The following is a 21,068-nucleotide window of genomic DNA, read 5'->3' as shown; positions in this document are numbered from 1 at the left end:
ATAAAACTCTCTCTAAAAGTAAATGACTTAGGACACATGGCACAAAATTGGACTTCAATTGTATAATCTAATTGAATTTTCTCTAAATTTTACCTATATATATATATATATATATATATATCAGGTGCAATATCCTATAGTAGATATAAATTATTTGGTTTGCCTTATGTTCCACGTGTTATAGAACGATATTTGGCAGTTGGCACGTACTTTTTTATTTTTTATTTTTATATGAACCCTAGTTGGCACATACTAATGGAATGTTTTACTTGTCATTCGGCCCACAAAAAAAAAAAAAAAATTCACAAAAAAAAAAGGAATGTTTTACTTGTAAAATTATGAATAGAATCCGAATGATATGTACGTATAGCAATTGAGTTAGTGTTCATCAAAAAAAAAAAAAGAAAAAAAAAAAGGCAATTAAGTTAGTTTGACATGTTGAAATCATTGAAGAGAATTCGGTGTATATTTTTATATTGCATTGCACGGTAATGCGAATCTTGCCACCGTAGTAGCACAAAAACATCAATTAAATGTCAAGCGGGATTGGAGTGAGCAGTCCATGAGGCCCAATAAAGATGCCTCTTGATCTCTACCTCCATCCAGTTGGATTAAACTAAACTTTGATGCCGCATTAAGGATGGAAAAAACCGCATTAGCAGTTGTAAGTAGAGATTCAATGGGCAATACCTTGCAAGCATGGTTTGACCAGTTTGTTCCCAGCAATCCTTTGGTGGGGGAAGTTAAAAGCAGCATGGAGTGCCATTTAACTTGTTGCCAGTGGAGGCTATGAGAATATTATACTAGGAGTTGGAATGTTATTGAGTCACTTCGTAATGCAAATGTTAATCCCCACTGGAGTATTAAAGTTTTATGTGATGACATTTTGTATTTTATAAAATTTTTTACCAATGTAAAATTTTCTTTTGTTTGTAGGAAGCGCAATGTCTTTGTCTATCTTTTGGCCCAATGGACAGTTCTTGTAAGTTAGATTAGGTCAATTCTCATCTCAATTTTTCCCTCTTTTATTTTGCAAGCTTTGAATAGAGATGAAATTTGGTCTAGTTCTATTGTATCCCCCTATGTCGGGTTGAGTAATAAAGTATTTATTCAACAAAAAAAATCAATTAAGGGAAAATTAAGGGTTATATTTTAAAAATAAACTTATACTAATTAAATCCATTAGGTCTCCATGGTTATTTGTTAAACTAAATTGTAATCTACATCCTTAAAGTTTGGTGTAAATTTGATTGTGCCCCAAAAAGTTTAAATTTTTTATTCATACCTCTAATCTTATTTATTGTTTGAATTTGTCATTTTGTCAATGTGTCATGATGAAGTGTTTGTCAAATGTCAAATAAGCTTAAACATCGTTTTTCATTCAAAATTATGTTATTTTGAATCCTAGTGAAGCTCTGTCATATATTATTTAGTCTATATTGTGATTTACATCCTTAAATTTTATGGTAATTTTAATTTTATTCTCCTACAGTTTCAAAATTTGGATCCATAAACCTAGGTTGTTTTGAGTTGAGATGGTACTTAAGGAATACCTCATTATGACACATGGACAGAAGAGCTTTAATTCAAATGATATACAACTCTAAAGACTTAACGTAAGGATCCAAAATTTGAAACTTTGAAAGATGGGTGTAATTTGCAATTTTTTTTTATATGACCATAGGACCCAATCACATGTGAGATAAATGTCATATGTCCAGTTACATCAAACACCACCTCCTCAATAACAAAGATTCATCTTCTTCTTATAAAAAAAAAAAAAGAATCATCTTCTAAAATAATTGTATGCAATTACCAACACTTCCATATCAATTAAGGTATCTTATCAACAACAAAAAAAATCAAGGTAGATGGACCGTCATCAAAATCTATTTAAGAAGTTGGTAATTTTTTTTAATTAAAAAAAAAAAAAAAAAAGCCTTAGCACGTATAGGGGTCAATCACTCACTCGTCCTAAGATTATAATTGATTTCAACTATTTTTATGGCTCTTAATATTAAGATGCATGTAGAGCCACAATTTATGGCTCTTTTTTTGGTAGATAGTTTACTAATGGCTCTTAATATTAAGATGCTCATGCTGGCGTTGATGTGGAGATTAGACTGATTAGTAGGTGAGTTACAGTTGAGTAATGCTACAATATAATTTCTGCAACAATTGAGTTGGCAAGTATTGATAAGTTTTATTTTGATTTTTTTGAGAAAAAAAAAAGTATTAATATCATTTTGATTAATTATTAATATCATTTTATTTATCTACCATTAATAATTTGCCATCTTGAGAACGGAGAAATATTTCCTAAAAATTGTGGTGCCTTTAGAGTCATTGGTTATGGTCTAATGCTTTCGTTTTTAGCATTATTGATTATACAAGTAGATTTGTAGAAATTTGGGACTAATGGTTCTATCAATAAACAGAAGAGCATAAATATCTAGTTTATAGTGAGACAAACAGTTTTGAGGCTTAATGATAGCTCAAACAGTAACCAAAAGTCAAGAACAATGAGAAAGGGCTTGTTTGTTACACAATCTCAAATTCATATTTTTACATTTTAAACTTTATACACATTTCCACACACTTTTTCACTCACACAAATTTTAAAAAAAATTACAAAAATCTCATCTCAAACTACTCTACCAAACACTCCCTAAGAAATGTTGGAGGGGTTAAAATAGAAAAATAGGGCAGCCAGAATTAGGAGAACCATAAGACTACTGGTTTGATCGAAGTAAGGTTGACGTTTTTATTTACAAAATTGTGTCAATAAAGCAAAAAATTGAGACAATAGAAGTTTGACAGTATTGCAATTTTGTGCATCAATGCCACTCTGTGATTTTTTTATTTTATTTTATTTTTTAAAGAAACCTATTTTGATCAACCCTTTGTTGGCCTGATCTCGATCCCTTCAACAATGAGGCCAGACTTCCCGGTACCAGCTTCTACCTCCGTAAGTCTAATCTGCAGTTGATCATCTTCTCCTCCCTCATTGAAAAACTCACCCAACTTAATTTCTAACCATCCATCTCTTCTTCGCTTTGGATGCGAATTGTGCTGCTGTTGCGGTGACAGTTCAATCTGGTGTTGCTGCCTTGGCTCCCTTGCAGGCAGGCCCAAACAAACAGTTTGTTTATAATCTTCAACTCCTCCAGTAGTTCCAACTGAAGCCTTTGGAGGAGGGTTGAATCCAGAGGCTCTCCTTCTCAACTTGAACACAAGGTAAGCAGCATAGTTTGTTTTTGGAGACAGCATGGAAGTACTCATCTTGCCACGGATGTCAAACCACCACACATAATTAAGTTCAGCTACCTCCGGGAACCTGCTTGGTTTTAACATGTACATAATTAAGAATTAAATAAAAAGCCTAATTTTTTTTAAAAAAAAGGAGTATAAAATAGAATAGGTAGAGACCTGGATTCAGATTGAGAAACCCATCGCCAGTACTGAGGAGTCACCCCATACAATGCACAAGTCCCTTGCAGAAAGAAGGTAACATTTCTTACCACTCAATTTGTCCAAGAAAAAGCACTGCTAAAAAAAAAAAAAGATGAGCATAAAAGGTTTGAATAATGGTTGAATGATGAAATTTATCATTTTATAATCACTCTAAAGTTTTTAGACAATGAGTAATTTATCAAGCATGTATCCACTCTGTCCCTCTCCCCCCCCCCTTTTTTTTGGAGAATCAACTCTATCCCCCTTTAAAATGTTGAAATATGGTTTTATCTATTCAGAATACTTTGGCTACAAGCACACATTAAACGACCTTGGCATTGGATAACTCATAGTTAGCGGCTCCTTTTGTTCTTTTTTTTTTTTTTTTTTTTTATTCCTTTCTTCTCTTCCGTATTTAACTAAATTCAAGTATGCTCACATAACTAATTCAAACCAATTTAACCAAAAACACAAGTTTGTGAGCCTATAGTGAAATCAACCCACCCAATCTTGTACATGTTTAAATTATTTTTATGTTTATTTTTAAAAAAAAATTTGTTGAGAGCTTTTCTAGAACCTATCTATTCTGAGTGCATGTGATTCCTATATTAGGTAATTATAAGGAGTCGTTGATCGAACATATTGATTAGAGATTTCAAATCTAGAACCTCATAAATCTAGCAAAAATTGAAAAATAACACCAAATTCTAAACAATTTCGTTACTACACCAAAAGCGAGTCTCTTAAATTTGAAATGTTAATTGCCTAAATAGTTTGAAAACGTTGTTAATTAATGAATATTTTTGAAATTTGGTGTTATTTTCCAATTTTTCTCATAAATCTCACAAACTTGAAATTGGAAACCACCAGCCCAAGTGCCCAACCCCCAAGGTTATAAACATGTATGAATTTGAAACGACCCATATTACTTATTAATATTGTGGGAATTGTTTGTTAAAATATGTTACCTTTTTATTGTCGTCGATTAAGATGGGGTTATCGGAGAGACTGAGGTAGAGATGTTTCTTTGAAGAGAAGTTCAAGGATTCCAATGATGATGATGATGATCGAGCAATGATGGCTTGATAGTCGGACGGCAAGAACCTCTCCCAGACAGCATTGGACTCGGCAGCAGCACGGAATATAGGAGAAACCGCACATGCTGAGCAAGCATCCTTAGGAGCGGTCAATGAAACTATGTCCGATATGCATCCCTCTGGTAATACTGATATGTCCACAACGCAGGGCAGACCGTTTCTCTCATTTTCTTTTTCCATCTTCTTCTTTTCTCTCTGTTTATCTGATGATATTTCTCTCTCGTACATTCCATTTATATGTGGAGTGTCCCTGACTCCCCGCCAAACAATACACACCTATTAAGGAACGTTTCTTTAATTTCTTAATGGTTAAGTATGATTTTTTTTTTTTTTTTTTTTCTGGTGGAGAAAATGTCGGTTTGATTGTTCCTAGGGCCATTAAATTCACTTAAATAATTAGAAAGTGTCACGGAACTCTTATTCTCAAATTTGTATTTACCAGTATGAAAAAAAAAAATCTGTATCTACCACAACAAATAGAAGGTTCTCAAACCTATCATTTTCTTCTTCTTTTTCTTTTTTTTTTTTTTTTTTTTTTTTGGAGAAAGAACCTATCATTTTCTTTGGTAATTCTAGATAAGATTTATTTGGTTTTTTTATCCAATAACTAATTCCAATTGTGTTTTAATTCTTTTTTTTGCTGATTTATTTCTAATACATTGAATGCACAATATGTTTGGATTAACTTTTTCCCCCTTAAATTTTGGTATAAATTTGATTTTGCCCCTTCAAGTTTCAAAATTTTGATTTATACCCTTAATGTTACATGTTGTTTAGATTTAAGTCGTTCTATCAATCCATTGTGATGAAGTGTTCATCAAGTGCCAACTAAGCTTGAAACGACATCATTTCTTATTCAAAACTATGTCATTTTGAATCTTATTAAAGCCATGTCATATATTATTTGGAATTTATTATAATTTTAATGTTACATGTTGTTTAGATTTAAGTCGTTCTATCAATCCATTGTGATGAATTGTTCATCAAGTGCCAACTAAGCTTGAAACGACATCATTTCTTATTCAAAACTATGTCGTTTTGAATCTTATTAAAGCCATGTCATATATTATTTGGAATTTATTATAATTTACACCCTTAAAGTATAGGGTAATTTTGATTCTATCCCCTAAAGTTTCAAAATTTAGATTCATAAAACTATGTTGTTTTGAGTTGAGATGGCATTTAACAAACACCTTGTTATAGCACATGGTCGAGAGGGCTTCAATTCAAACGATATGTAATATCCAAAATTTGAAACTTGAAGGAGTAAAATTAATTCTATCCCACACTTTATGTTTGTAAATTGCAACTTGATTGAATTTTATTTTAAATAACGACTACATACAACATCTCTCTCACATGGGAGATAGAACCCACAAGTATGGAGCTCAACCCCATGTAAAGTAGATGTTGTTGAATATGTTTAATACTTTTCTAAACCCATTACTTTAGAAGCCCAACTTTGTGTTTGGATTAAGCCCAAGCGCATGACTTTTTTTTTTTTTTTATACAAGATAGAATTTCTACTTTAGCTTAATCTAAGTGTATATACGTGTGAAGCTCTCTCCTGGAGACTTGAACCACAATCCTTGCCCCCCACACCCTACAAGCACTTAGACTTGTGAAGTGACCACCGCACCAAGGGTGCGCGATGATAAGCGCATGACTTATTAAGTCAACTAGTATGTGGAGAGCAGTAATAAATCCCCTAAAATCATCTCTTTCCTTTTTTAAATCTTGTGATTTTGGTAGCAACGTTATCAAAGGGATGAAATCCCTTAAATGCCTCTTTTGTTGGTAGAATCTCCAAAACTCTATCATTTCTTTCTTTCCTTATTCACTCTTGAAAAAGTTACAACTTTCAATGTTCATAAAACTACCAACAGTAATTGGGGATTTTTCATGGAGAGCAAATTCAAATGGAGCCAGTCAATTGTGTGAGTGTGGGTAATTTCTTATTATATGTAAGTCAGCTCTTCTATATAAGGCTAGTTCCAAAAAGATCAATATAGAACAAAATCTAATATCTTTCCCTCTCTCTAATACTTGAAAATTTTGATTGAGCATCCTATGACGAGTTCAAAGTTCTATTTGTGAGTGCGCACTAACAGAGTTGTCAATATATCCTAGAAAGAAACTGCCCGAGCCATTTGCCCCAAATATCATAACAGTGGGGGCGAAATTGCTTCTTAAAGACAGCAAATTCAGTTTCGTTCCTCAACTATCGATAAATTCTTGTTCTCTACAGTCTTATTTCATTGCATTGATATTATTGTATTTGATTTACACTTTTGTTAATTAAATTAAAAAAAAAGTTCATTAGTTTTTTCGAAGAACATGCTTATACTAAGAGGTGGAGAAGAAAATGAACAAATCTTCATGAATGCTAACCCATTTGTCATTATCATCCACTAAAACATCTCTAGGTCTTTCTGATAATGCCTCCAATAACTTTCAAAATATGAAAATCAAGATATTTGTATTGAATGCTCTAGGTTTAATATCATATAGCTATTCTAAGAATCTTTTGCCTTCCCAATTTTGAATTTCTGAAGAACATGACTAGTCATGTTCATCTTATAATTTTTTTTTTAGCTTATCATTTTTTTTTTGGGGAGAACATAAGAACCTAAATCTAGAACACAAACAACGTACCTTTCTCTCTCTCATGTTCAGTCCTTATTTTCTTATCTTTTCTTTGTCTTCCTTGTATTATTTTTTTAATCAAACACATCAAAACTCATATCAATAACAATCAAACATATAACATTTTACTAATCATTTTTCTTGGCAACCAAACACAACACCACCACCTGCAAACCTAGAAAACCCAACCACTTACAAACCCAGAAAACCCAACCAACACCTGATGAGAATCATCAAGCATTCAAGGATCCATTGCATGTTCCAGTTGGGCCTATTACAAGAGCAAGATCCAAGAAGATCAAAGAAGCACTTAATGGGTTGATTCAAGAGATTTGGGCTGATTCTAACGCAGGACATTCCAAGCTTGGCCCAAAGGAAGCTGAAAACGTAATATATTTAATTCAAGCTATTTAGGGCTGATCTGGCTTAATTACGAGTGATTTATGGCATGAATTAATAGCTGATTGACTTTCTAGTTCTATATCAGTTAAGGCAGATTTTTTCCTATTTTGGATCTGCTAATTTCAGACCAAATCAACTTTTATTTAGGGTTTTATTATTTAGTACGTTTTTTAGGTATTTTCGTTGTTTTTAGATGCATTTAATGCTTTTTAGGTCAAATTTGATTCCTGATATGGTAAGGTATCAATTAGGAGTTATTTTAGAATATATTTTCTTGTCTGTCAAGTTTTATGGAGCCTTTAAATAGGCTCTGAAGTTTGTAAACGTTTTTCATAATGTTATTGAATAAAAATCAAAAAAGGTGAGGCTTTGCTCTCTTTTGGTTCTTCAAGAACTGTGAACTTATCAAGGATTCTTTCTTGTGGCGTTCAAACTTTATACCCTTGGTTCGTGATTCTTTATAATCATTGGGTCAAGGTCAACTTATACCTTTGGTTCGCGTTTCGATTATAAACGTTGGCTCAGGGTTTCTATCATAAATCTGAATTTTAGCTTTCCTGGGTAAATATTCCAATATTTTTGTTGGGTCTCAAAGCGTGTCGATTGAGGTTCGCATCAACACCACCAATGGACCAACCAATTTGGACCCAAAAACCCAGATCTACCCACCACTTGCGACCCATAAAAACACAACCAACACCACCAATCTGATCTAGTCACCACAATCTCCACCTCCACCGATTTGGCGCAGCCATCAAACCCAACCAACCCAACCCTTTCTCTCCACCTTCACCATCGATCTCCACTGATATGGGCTTTAGATCTACCTGGAAACCCACACCACACACTACACACAACCAAAAAATTGACCCACCACTTGCAAACGCCACCAATCCCACATTGATCCATTGCTAGCCAAGGACCCACGTCACACCAACGATTTGGAAGAATGAAGAAAGAAACCATGGGGTTCAATCGAGAAAGAGAGAGAGAGAGAGAGAGAGAGAGAGAGAAATGCAAAAAAGAAAGAAGAAAGAAAAAAAAAAGGTGGAGAAATAGTGATTTGAGGAGAGAAAGAAGAAGGAAGAAGAAGGGGGAAAAAAGAAGAAAGAAAGAAAGAAGAAAAAGAAAGAATGGGAGGCGGAGAAACTGAGAGAAAGAGATCAAGGGTAGAAAAAGAAGATGAAAGAAAAAAAAGAAACAAGTACAAACAAAGACACAGATCTAAATTCCACAAATTTTTTGTTTTTGTTTTTAATTATGTTTTTTTTTCTTTTCTTTTTTAAATTTTTTTAATTTTTAAAATTGATAATTTTTTTTTTAAGTTAGAGGTTGACGTGGATGCTAATGTAGCATTTTTTTTAATATTATTTTAATGGTCATATCAACGTTTACTATGCTAACAGTGTACTCCGTTTGTCATGAAAGATATTTTCATTAAGTGAGTAACGTTAAGGGTCAAAATGGAATGTTTTTCTCTTTTAGGGACTGAAAGGAGTAAAATAAAAAAAGTAGGGACCAAAATAGGAATAGGGTCAAAATGTAGAGATGAAAAATGCATTTACACCTTTTCTTTTCACAAACAACAAGCCTATAAGTGCTATGGCTTTCAATGAGGCCCAAAGGAAATTCTTGGTGGACAACTCAAGAAGAAGGCCTAGCACACCATTGCGTTCACTCCGAAAACGCAAGCTTTGGCCTACATCATGATCTACAACCACTACCCGGTGAAGAACTTGATGACTTTGTCAGGACCAAGGACCATCTTCCAATATGATCTCTTCACTCACAAGGAGATCAACATTTGCGGTCACATCTACCACCTATTCGTTAAGAGCATCAAGAAGAGGAATGCAAGGCTAATTCTACCATTTCCAAGCCTTGTCATGTCTCTTGTCTTAAGGGCACGGGTGAAGATTCCAAGCGAACTTCAGGTGACGCAAAGGGAAGATACTATTAATGAGCAAACCATCCTTCAAAGCAAAACGCATATTCGGGTCCAAGCAGCAGTGTATCTCAAATTCCGAGAGATAAAGAAGCAAAAGAAGAAGGGAACACTAATGAGGAAAATGATTCATACACTTCAGTTCCGGAGGACACTGCACAACCTTCTTCCCAAGCACAAGAAAAAGCACCCGATTTTCTTGATCATCGAATTGGAAGGGTTGAAGAGTTGCATATAATACTAGCTTCACACATCAACTATTCCATAACTCAATTCACATACCTTGAAGGCCAAATCACTGCCCTCTCATCTCAAGTTGATGACTTGATGAGAAAATCAGAGCCGGAGTTTGATACATTCTAGTCTCTTTGGCCATTCAGGTAAAAAAAGGGGAGTAGATTGAGGGGGAGTATAGCTTGAGAGGGAGTAGTAAATTTAGTATAACATTGGTTTATTTTGGTGGTTTCTAGTTTATTTTACACATTTATAGCTTTTAAAAATTTACAGTGCTTTCGTTTAAAGCTTTCAAGTACTTTAGTTTAAAACTTAGTTTTCTTTAGTACTGTTTTGTATCTTGGTTTTTATAGCCGTTTTTTTTATTCTTAATATTTTTCTATTGCTTATAGCCTTAGTTTCTTTAATGCATCATATGTTTGTTAGACATGCAATTTATTTTAGCATTGCTCTTAATTGCATTGCGTGTCCTGATGATCATTTACTTGATAAATGGTCATTGTAGTCATTTTCTAATGACTATTTATGTTTGATCAAGTTATGCTTATTGTCATATATTTCATTTGGTATCTTGATCACATTTTACTTGTTCCTTATACATGCCTTGTGTTCTACTTTTCTTGAGCTTAATGAAGTCTTATTGTATGTGCGTGCAAATGTTTCAGGATACAGGTGTATATGGTACAACTGCTTCACAGTTTCTAGAGTTAGGTGTGAGTGAGTTTTACCTATGTTCCCAAACTCACGTTTAAATCTAGAGTCTATTTAGGAGTTTTGTCATGGAATAGCCAAAGAGGGAGATTGTAAAGTTGTGATTTCCAACTATTTTGTGTTGGCTTTAATTCCGTGCCAAATTTGATTGTAATTTATTCAATCATTTTCCCTGTATTTATGTAGGTTTAATTGTAAGGGATGATTGTGAGAAATCGGTGAAGAATCAAGTTTCTAAAGTTGAACAAGTGGATTTCGCGACTGTCTCACGAGAAGCAACCCACGACTGGAAGATGAAGAGTCGGGCCAGGCTATCTTTTTCACGACTGTCTTGCAGGTAAGGCCAACTTTCGAAGGACCTGCAAAAGTTTTTGTTTGGCAAAAAGTAGCATTTTGTTTTGTTTTACCAAATCTTTACTTACACTATATGTATCCTCATTACCCACGAATTGTAAGGAGTACTTTTCAAAGAGAAAACTTTAGAAAATTCACTTAAGAATTAGAGATTGTTATACCCACAATCATCTACACATTTCCTTATGGTTTTCCTCAAATCCTACCTCTCCATCTTTAGATCCTTGAAAGGTTGCTAGTCTAAACATTTACCACACCCATACTGAGTGTAAAGTGAGAATTTGGTCCTACCGGGAAGCATTGGAAGGTGTCATTCATTTGTGGATACAATCAGGCTGAATTGTGGGATCTGAAAAGCTAGAGAATACAAGGCTCTGAGAAGTTAGTTGGTAGTAGGAGCTTGGAGGGCTCAAGTACGTGGGGTAGACTAGGCTTGGAGGATTTTTTTTTTTTCATTTGTGTACTTCAACTTTATTTTCTAGTGGATCGATTTCGACTTGGAGGGTTGCGGAAAGGTTTTTCGCTGAGTTTTTTTATTTCCTCTTCGATAACACGTCTCGATGTTATCTTGAGTTTTCATCTTCCTTTCCTACCCTTTAAGCTTTCATTTTATTGTTGATAATGGATGAATATGGCTTAAGATAGAGTTATCAGTTTATTATGCTTATTTACTCTTGTTCCGCACTTAGTTTAAGTTAGAGTAAAAGCAATCCATCTATAGTTTTTAATTGAGGGTCTGAACAAGCTCTTATATTTTAACACAAATCCGACCTTTCAATATTCAAGTAAGCAATGAAAATAAAACAATCGAAATACAGATGAGAAAAACTTACAAAATCCTCTAGAAAATAATTTGACAAAATAAGAGCAACCCAAAAAAAAAAAAAAAATGAGGGACTGAAACAAAGAACGTAAGAGTTAACCAGAAAAGATAATGGAAACGAAAGCTCTAAATTAATTGAAACCCACAAGTGAGAAAATTACCTGTCAGATGTTAAGCAACAAAGATCCTATCTGAATAAAAACACAAAAATAATAGAAACCCAGATGAAAAAAACTTACAAAATCCTCAAAAGAAAAGAATTGAACAAAGAATTTGACAAAATAAGAGCAACCCAGAAAAAATAAATGAGGGGTTCAAACAAAGAACATAAGAGTTAACCAGAAAGATAATGGAAATGAATGCCCTAAATTAATAGAAACCCACAAGTAAGATAATTACCTGTCAGTGTCAACAACGAAGATCTGATCTGAGTCAGATGGGGTTTTGTAGGAAGCGTGAATGAAAGAGAAGGAGAGCGAAGGGACATACAAAAAATAAGAGGCCGAGAAAGGGGGGAGAAGCATGAAATGAAAGAGAGAAGGAAGAGTGAGAAGGGGCAAACAAAATATAAAAATGTGTTTGATAAGTCTTGAACAAGGGAGGTTAAAGGCATGAAACATGTGCCTGTTTGGCATTTAGCATTTAGTTTTTAGGTATAACCTTTTAAAACTTCAGTTTTTTTTTTTGGATAGATTTTAAAACTTCAATTTTTCTTGCATTTTTTCATTTTTTTCAAAAAATGTTAAGGTACAATTATATTTTAACACACTTTTAATAAAACTAGTTTTTGGTTATACATGCAAGGCACGTGCTGCCCTAGTAGTGAGAAAATTAATATAGATTTTGTGTGAAACCATGAATTTTAACTCACCCAATTTGACTATATTAAAAAAAAAGTCTAAGAATACAACAAATATCACAATATTTTCACAATATCTTCATTTTTAGGATCCGATAGATATTTTTTATTGGGTATGGCTTGTGTCCAGTGAAAGTTTTCACTAGACACATTGGATTGGAGACATGTATCCAAGAGTGGACACGTGTCCAAATCTTGCCGTGTCCAGTGAAAATTTTCATTAGACATGAGCTCTGCCCTTTTTTATTTTATTTGAGAGAAATGCTACATTCATAATATTTTTCAAACAAATTCTAAATGACAAGTTATTATTGGTTTTAAACTGATAACATTGTTATTGTTATTCTCAAAACATTTATTTTCAATTGTAGTTGGTCATAGTCTCATATTTTATTATTTTATTTCGACTTGTAAGAAATTGATACTTCAATATTTGTAAAAATATTGTGAACTTTGTTGTGTCGGTATAACAATATATATGCCAGCTTACATAAATATTTAAAAGAAAAAAAAAACACAAACCGATTACTGGGAAAAAAAAACTTTAGGCACAGTAGAAATTAATGTTAAAATGTTGAAGACTTAACATTTTTTTTATTTGATCTATAAGAAACTGAGATCTCAATAATTGTGAACATATTGTGATAATAATAAGTGTTGTAACATTTTCTCAAAACATTTATTTTCAGTTGTGGTTAATCACAGTCTCATATTTTATTATTTTATTTTGACTTGTAAGAAATTGACACGTCAATAATTGTGAAAATATTGTGAAATTTGTTGTGTCAGTATAACAATATAAATATCAGCTTACATCAATATTTAAAAGAAAAAAAAAACACAAACCAATTACTAAGAAAAAAAAAACACAAACCAATTACTAAAAAACAATCTCATATTTTATTTTATTATTTTATTTCGACTTATAAGAAATTGACACATCAATAATTGTGAAAACTAAACTAAAGCACTGTTATAACTACAGTGCTACAGTTTATTGTAATAAAAATAAGTGTTGTAACATTTTTTTAAAGTATTTATTTTCAATTGTGGTTAGCTACAGTCTCATATTTTATTATTTTATTTTGACATGTAAGAAATTGACACGTCAATAATTGTGAAAATATTGTGAAATTTGTTATGTCAGTATAACAATATAAATGTCAACTTACATCAATATTTAAAAGAAAAAAAACACAAACCAATTACTGGAAAAAAAAAAAAAAACCAATCTCATATTTTATTTTATTATTTTATTTCAACTTGTAAAAAATTGACACGTCAATAATTGTGAAAACTAAACCAAATCACTGTTGTAGTTACAGTGCTACAGTGTCTTGTGATAACAATAAATGTTGTAACATTTTTTTAAAATATTTATTTTTAGTTGTGGTTAGCTACAGTCTTATATTTTATTATTTCATTTCGACTGGTAAGAAATTGACATGTCAATAATTATGAAAATATTGTGAAATTTTTTGTGTCAGTATAACAATATAAATGTCAGCTTACATCAATATTTAAAAGAAAAAAAAACACAAACCGATTACTAGAAAAAAAAAAAAAAACCAATCTCATATTATATTTTATTATTTTATTTCTACATGTAAGAAATTGACACGTTAATAATTGTGAAAATGTTGTGAAATTTGTTGTGTCAGTATAACAATATAAATGTCAGCTTACATCAATATTAAAAAAAAAAAAAAAAACACAAACTGATTACTGAAAAAAACAAAAAAATTTAGGCACTATAGCTATAGTGCCAATTGAATAAAAAAATTTAAAAAAAAAATATTGTAACTACAGTATTGCACAGTGCAAAAACACTAGATGTACAATGCTAAAACACTGTCCGCGCAATCGCACTATTATTATAAAGAGGGCGTTTGGATTCACGTCCAGCCCACGTCCACGTTTTGGAGACTTTTTTTTTTTTTTTTTTAAAGCAGCCGCACATATTGACTTTTAGCTATGAACAGTACACAAAATTACTGTTCGTAGGATTACAAATTTCACTTTTCATCAACTTTTTCATTAAAAATGGGTCCCACAATACTATTCACACATTTAAAAATTATTTTGCTACAGTGTTTTCAGTTTTCAGTTTCAGCAAAATAAGTTCTATCCAAACAGACCCAAAGAAACTAAATAAACTGTATCCAAAATTTACTCCTAACGCCTAAGCTACAAATATAATCCTAATATATTTTGTTTTTATTAATACTTAATATATGTCAATCGTTTTCGGTGTGACACCGGGCCAACCAATATCGATTTTGCAAAAATACAAACCGAAATTGAAACCAAACCAAACCGTGAAAAAACTTAAAATTAGAATTCGGTGCGGTCAGTGCATTCGGTGTCTTGGTTTTCTTTACAGCCTTACCTTCAAAATGCAAAGCTTCGGCTTAAGGAATTTTTGGAACACTAAAGGGGCCTTTTCTTTTTGTCAAAATACACGTGTCAGAATATCTATGAATACTCTTTGGACAAAGACAGATGGGTTTGAGAATTGGGTCTGGTTCGTTCTGCAGAATAGGCCCTGCTGAAATTGGGCCTGGTATGTACTACAGAATGGGCTCCGCTGAACCAATCTGCAGCAAAACAAACACTCCAAAACAAATAGTAAAATACAACAGCACAGCCCAATAATTGTTAATTCACAGTAGAGTCCACATATATTTTTCAATACATTTACACATATACACTACACGTACAAGAGAAGAGTTATCCCTCCACAGAATGAGAGTTAGTAATTTCATTGCTTTGAGCCAGAACAAAATTAAAATTATGGAGTTTGGAACTCGAACCAATCTTAAGTCTTAACCATATCGATTGCTAGGATATTCTGCCAAATGTTTTCTTTCTTATCCTCCTTCAAACTACTCTACTATGATTTCTCTCTACTAATCTTGGTGACTCTTACAATTGTTGCGTTACTCTTGTTGTTGTGTTATTCTTTTCCTGCTAATTCTCCATTTTCTCCGGGTATGGGGTGCGGCGGAGCAGGACCTGCTCTTTTCTTTTCGCCACTTGAAGCCCATAACTGAATTTAATGCTCCTATTCTATACTCCTTTCGTGTTCTGTGGCTCTTCCACTCCATTGTTCTTTCCCTTTATTTTCGGGCATGCCTAGGGCCTCCAATATTTTCTATCAAAAGTCTGGCGCCATCTAGGCTTGATTCAAATCCTTGGGTCGTCCTGCAGAAGCTCTTTCTTGTGGGGCTGCCACTTTCTTCTACGTGTTTTATGTCATTCTTGAGCCTGCTTTTGCTTTTCTCATGGGCTTCACAGTGAAGAATCTGCAGATTGTTTTCTCATCTTTTTCTCAACTGTAAGTGACCAGGCCTCTGCTGTTTACCTCATCCTAATGACCAAACAGTCATCGACCTATGGGCTAGCCCAGTAGCCCATCAGGCTAACAGGCAGCCAGGTCCAGTACTTTTAATGCCCATGGGCAGTCCAGTAGCCCAATAAAGCAGGCCATGGGTTAGTTTCTATGCCAATACTTGGAGTGCTTGTGAGAAACTATACCATGCCAATACTTGGAGTGATTGTGAGAAACTATACTTAATATATATATTGCTATTTGTCTAGTAGCTTTGATTTTTTTTTTTTAAATAACTGTTGGACATTTTTTTTTTTTTTTATTGAAGGATAGAAAAAGAAAAATTATTTAAAATCTTAATAAAAAATAGGTTTTGACCTTAAAAATTAAATAAATTATAAATTCTTTGATTCTTTTCTTTAAAAAAATTTTGTTGACTCTTTCAGTCTTCCCTTTAATTTTTTTTAAAGATTATTTCCATTATAAATATAAATAAATAAATAAGTAAGAAAAAAATAGAAGAGAGGATTATGACCATCAGAAAAAAGGTCAATCTTTCCTTTGATAAAATCATATTATTTCCTTACAATATATAAAATAAATTTCTTAAAACGAAATAAGAAGAAAAGTTTATTGTTGGATGAAATTATTTCCTTTAAGATAATTGATTCTTCCAATAATTTCCTTTAAACATGCTTATCGTTGGAACAAAATTCAATTCTCAATTTTTTAAGTATCCTAAATACCCATTATAGTTCTCTCATTTTACTCACAAAAAATCTCTCAAATTCAAATTCTCCCCGGACTATTCTCAATTTTTTGTCATTTATTATTTTCTCTCTTTTATAGTTATATACTTATTGGGGGGCTCAAATTGTGCCCAACAAGCTACTAGTCATAAGTCTGTCCAAAAGATAAAGCGAGCCAAGGTCATGGTCCCAAACCAAGTCCAAAGAGAAGGCCTAGGCCCAATAAAGGGGCTGAAGGACAACACCCTCGGATAAATACCCAGAATTATACAATTTCTCAGCCTGAATACAGCTATAGACATCCCATTTCATTCTGACCTACATCCAAGCACCCCCATCCCAATGACGAGAAATCAAATCACTAGAAAAATGATCAATATTGTGTGTGGAGTCTGACAAGGATGAGAACCCAAGTGGCCTAATACAATCCAAGCCCAAGTTCAAGCCCAACTGTGAAGAGGAAAGAAGCCCAAAGCCCAAAAGCCCATTTTGACCTAATTTGACCAAAGCTAACAAAAGTGCGTACGACGAGTATATGATGCATACGCACCCATTATGTGGCGTATGCACTTTCTGGGAAAAAAAAGCCCAAAATCGCTCTATTTCCATTTTGATGAGATTCTAGGGCAACCAACTTGATAAAATGGCTACCCAAATATGTCATCAAGACCTAAACACCCAATTCCCACGACAAGTCTAGGAGAGTATATCTCATGAGGGAAAAAAAACTTAGATAGTTCTTGAAACACTGCTTCGAAACTACCTAAGAATTGCTCTCTCATAATATCATTCTCACACAGCATATGAGACCACACCCTAGTTGACTAAGGTCAAATATGGTAATAATGGGATTTGCCAAATTTATTATATTGACTTGAAATCTGCTAATACTTCTTTGTATGAAGTTACTTTTATCAACCTATTTTATTTAATGTAGATTTCTAAAGCTTTTATTTACTTATTTTATGTATAACTGTATTTTTACACAATAAATAAAACAAATTGATAAAAATAAGCCAATTGAAATAGAAACTTAATGACTTAACCTCTGATCTTGTGCTTTTCTTTTTTTCTTTTTTCTTTTTTTCTTTCTATTAAGAAGACACTTGAATCTTATTTCCATGAAAGTTTAAATTACAAATTTTAGAGCAAAACTTGGGTCTAGTGTCCGTTAACATTGGATTTGTTACGATGGTGACACGTCTCAATTTTTTGTCATGTGTTATCATTCTAACGAGTTCAGTGCTAAGAATGCACTAGACTTAAGCCAAATCCCAAATCCCTACACTTGCAAAGAAATAAATCCCGTATCACCCTGTTGAAAAACCAAGGAAAAGTAACATGACTTGACTACGAGAATATTTGGTGTATAATTTCATCTGAATGCCTATCCCTCAATCTAACTCACTTTTAATGGACCGGCCAACTGCTCTTCATGTCAATTCATAAGGACCATTTGATGGTTACAAATTAGAAATGGAACCACAATAATTGCCCTTTTAAAAAAAAAAAAAAAAATCCTTTGGGCCTCATTGACAGCCATAGCACTTGCAGGCTTGTTGTTTAATGTGAAAAGAAAACAAGTATTAACACGAGTCCGTGATCTTGGTGGACCTAATTCAAAGCAAATTCCAAAACTCAAGAAACCACAGCTTTTAACCATAAATTAATAGTGACAACATAACAGCAAGAGACATTAAACTTATTTTGTAGTTACTCTAGCGTCTAGCCAGTTTGTAGTACCCACTTTTTGTAGTAGTCACACTCAAGCCAAATACTACTTAAATACACACTCTCTCACATGTAATAGGAGCACTACCACTATAAGTTCTATGAGTACTTGTCTCACATAACACATCACACTGCATTAATAGCAACCTTCATCCCGGACGCACAGTGCCCAGAAAAGTTGCAGATGAAGTAGTTCTGTCCCTTCGCCAGCTTTATTTGGTCATTCCCAGAATTGTACACTTTCGCACCCGCCGGAGATGTGCAACTACTGTAACCGCCACGGTCCACAGCTACAACATTGTGAGTTGTCGAATCATAATTGAATACTGCAACATACATGAACAAATTATTAATTATGTAGGGTTGTTTTACAAAACAACGTGATAGCCAGGGACGGAGCCAGAACTTCGAGTTAGGGGGGGCAAAATTCTTCTAAGATTGAATCTCACAAAAAGACTCTTTTTTTTTTTTATAAGAACAAAAGGACTAATTATTATTACTAAATAAAGACAAATATAAGAATGCGGATAGTATGCATAAGAAATTAATTATAAATTTATTTCTTATCAATTCATAATTTAGTTTTCAATTTATAAATTTATTAGCTTGTTATAGTTAACACATTTCCCTCGACAACCCATTAGCCAACCAAATGTTTTTATTAACTGTACAATTATTTTTTTCTTTAACTATACTTCTTTTTTTAATAAGTTTCTTTAACTTTACTAAGTAACTTTTTAGTAATTACTCACTCAATCTATTCTCTTTATAAGTTATAATAGGTCACGCTCACACACACTCAACACTTCATAGTTTTGCAACATATTTCACAAAGAAAAATTTAAAATAAAATTAAAAAAAAACAACAACAATGCAATCACAAACAAAGACACAAATAACATAAATGGGTATGGAGGGAGATTCCAAGAGATAAACAAAATACATAAATGGGCATGGAGGAAGTGAAAAGAAATGTTTGCTATTCACGTACACTAAATTGTTTGGGCTAATCTGTCTTATTATTTGGGTTGGTTTGTTGTGTTGCTTAGACATTTTTTTTTTAAGGGGCCAAGAGTTTGGAGATGGGGGGCAGGTTTAATTCTTCTTGGGCCTAAATTGTAACTCAAGCCTATTGCATATATATGGCTGTTGGTTTTTCAAAATCTCAGGGGGGGCAATGGCCCCCCAATGCCAAACTGTAGCTCCGTCCCTGGTGATAGCCATGGCTTTGTCTTAAAATTTTAGAATTGGTTATAGATAATCAATAGACTAGTCATATGTGTATTTTTTTCCCCATAACTCTAGTAAGAATACATTAACAAAAAAAGGTTTTGGCTGTATATTCTTTAGAATGAGTTGTGCTTGCATTTATAAAAATTTTAAGCGCATGTGCTAAGAATTGCATATATGTGGATTCCTCAATATTTGTTATTTTAGTTAATGTTCTATATTTACACATAGAGGTCGGGCCTAATCCAATAAATGTCTTCCACCAAAAATGACAGATAGCAAATTTGATTTCGAGAATTAACCTCGAGTAAGATTGCATATTGTGACATTTCCTAGACTCCGGAAAAAGTGTTAACTTTGTACATTGTATGACATTGGTTTTAGAGTTACTTCATTCTGACATAAATGTTGTAGACAAACTAGATTTGAAAGTAGGGACAAAGCTAGTGACAAACTTACCGAGCACATCACCAGCTCTAAAACGCTTTCCCTTGGGCCAACTATCAGTGTTAAAGGTCCAACCACCAGAGTCTCCAACTGTGTAAGTTGCTGCGTGAACGTGTTCAAAGTGAACAAGTAGGCACAAAAGCACAACCACCATGACCATGGCTTGACTTGCACTGCCTCTTCCCAGAGACATCTCGAAGCAGAGCTGTATAGTACTTTACTGGGAAAGGCTGAAGTTTAAAGTGGTAAGAAAGCTACTTGAGAGTGAGAGTGCCAACAACTGAGGCTCTAATAACCCTTTTTATTGTGTTAAGGAAACTAAGTAAGACGTGGGGTCCAACTAGTTTGGAAAAATGGGACAAAGCTAAAGACAAATTTGGTGACCTTTATTGATTAAAAATTTGTCTCAACAACCCCACCATAACCACCAGGTTGAAAATTCTACAGTTAACATTATCACGGGGTAAAGAGAAAGGAAATTTAGTAAAAGGATGAGATTGTTTAGTGGCTTTCAAAGGAATAGTTATTAGTTATTAAAGTGGGCCGTTTGCATAATCTATGCGCAGATTTTGGGGCAAAACATGGTAGTGCTATAAAAAAGAGAATTGATTGCACAACCACAAATATTTTTGACTGCATCTTCACATGTATAGTTTATATAGCCGACCCGTGAACTCTTACTGGACCACAGGCCCTGCTTTTTCATTATGTCATTTTAATTTATGTGTACAAAGAAATGCTAAAGTTGGGAGGCTAATATAGAAAAAGCTTCTAAACTTTTGAAATTAGAGCCTTAGAGGGCCCATAGGTCACATAGCATCATCGTTACGTTGCACTTTGGCATGGTTGATGAACTCTAGAACATGGGTTCAACTTTTCTTTTTCTTTTTTTCTATATTCTTCTTTTTTCTTTTTCTTTTTTTTTTCTTTTTTTGGTTTGTTAATTGGGGTTTGAGGTGTGCATGTGTCTAGTTGGACCCAATTTGAGATATTTTTTTAACCCAACCCAATTTTTTTGGGTTGATAAATTGTTGATCTAACCCAAGCCATGATATA

General features: G+C 33.3%; 1 protein-coding gene and 1 pseudogene across 1 annotated transcript; both read right to left on the bottom strand.

Moving 5' to 3' along the window:
- Positions 1-2,739: 2,739 nt before the first annotated feature.
- On the bottom strand, positions 2,740-12,230 carry LOC142620874 (F-box protein PP2-B10-like; annotated as a pseudogene).
- A 6,012-nt stretch (positions 12,231-18,242) lies between these two features.
- Positions 18,243-20,372, bottom strand: LOC142618707 (basic blue protein-like). Its single transcript, XM_075791698.1, has 2 exons — positions 20,025-20,372; positions 18,243-18,661 (listed from the first exon to the last, which is right to left on the bottom strand). Exons 1-2 carry the CDS (start codon positions 20,203-20,205, stop codon positions 18,462-18,464), a joined length of 381 nt encoding a protein of 126 aa, XP_075647813.1. The 5' UTR covers positions 20,206-20,372; the 3' UTR covers positions 18,243-18,461.
- Between the last annotated feature and the right edge of the window lie 696 nt (positions 20,373-21,068).

The sequence above is a fragment of the Castanea sativa genome, chromosome 12 (genome assembly GCF_040712315.1).
Source record: "Castanea sativa cultivar Marrone di Chiusa Pesio chromosome 12, ASM4071231v1".
Taxonomy (NCBI): Eukaryota; Viridiplantae; Streptophyta; class Magnoliopsida; order Fagales; family Fagaceae; genus Castanea; species Castanea sativa.
This window is presented reverse-complemented; position numbering and strand designations above follow the sequence as displayed.

What these genes read in the sequence shown, in the direction of transcription:
- LOC142618707 (XM_075791698.1), bottom strand. Translation starts at nt 20,205, where the DNA reads ATGTCTCTGGGAAGAGGCAGTGCAAGTCAAGCCATGGTCATGGTGGTT. An exon ending in TAGAGCTGGTGATGTGCTCG is followed by an intron (nt 18,662 to 20,024) that starts GTAAGTTTGTCA and finishes TGTATGTTGCAG; the next exon opens with TATTCAATTATGATTCGACA.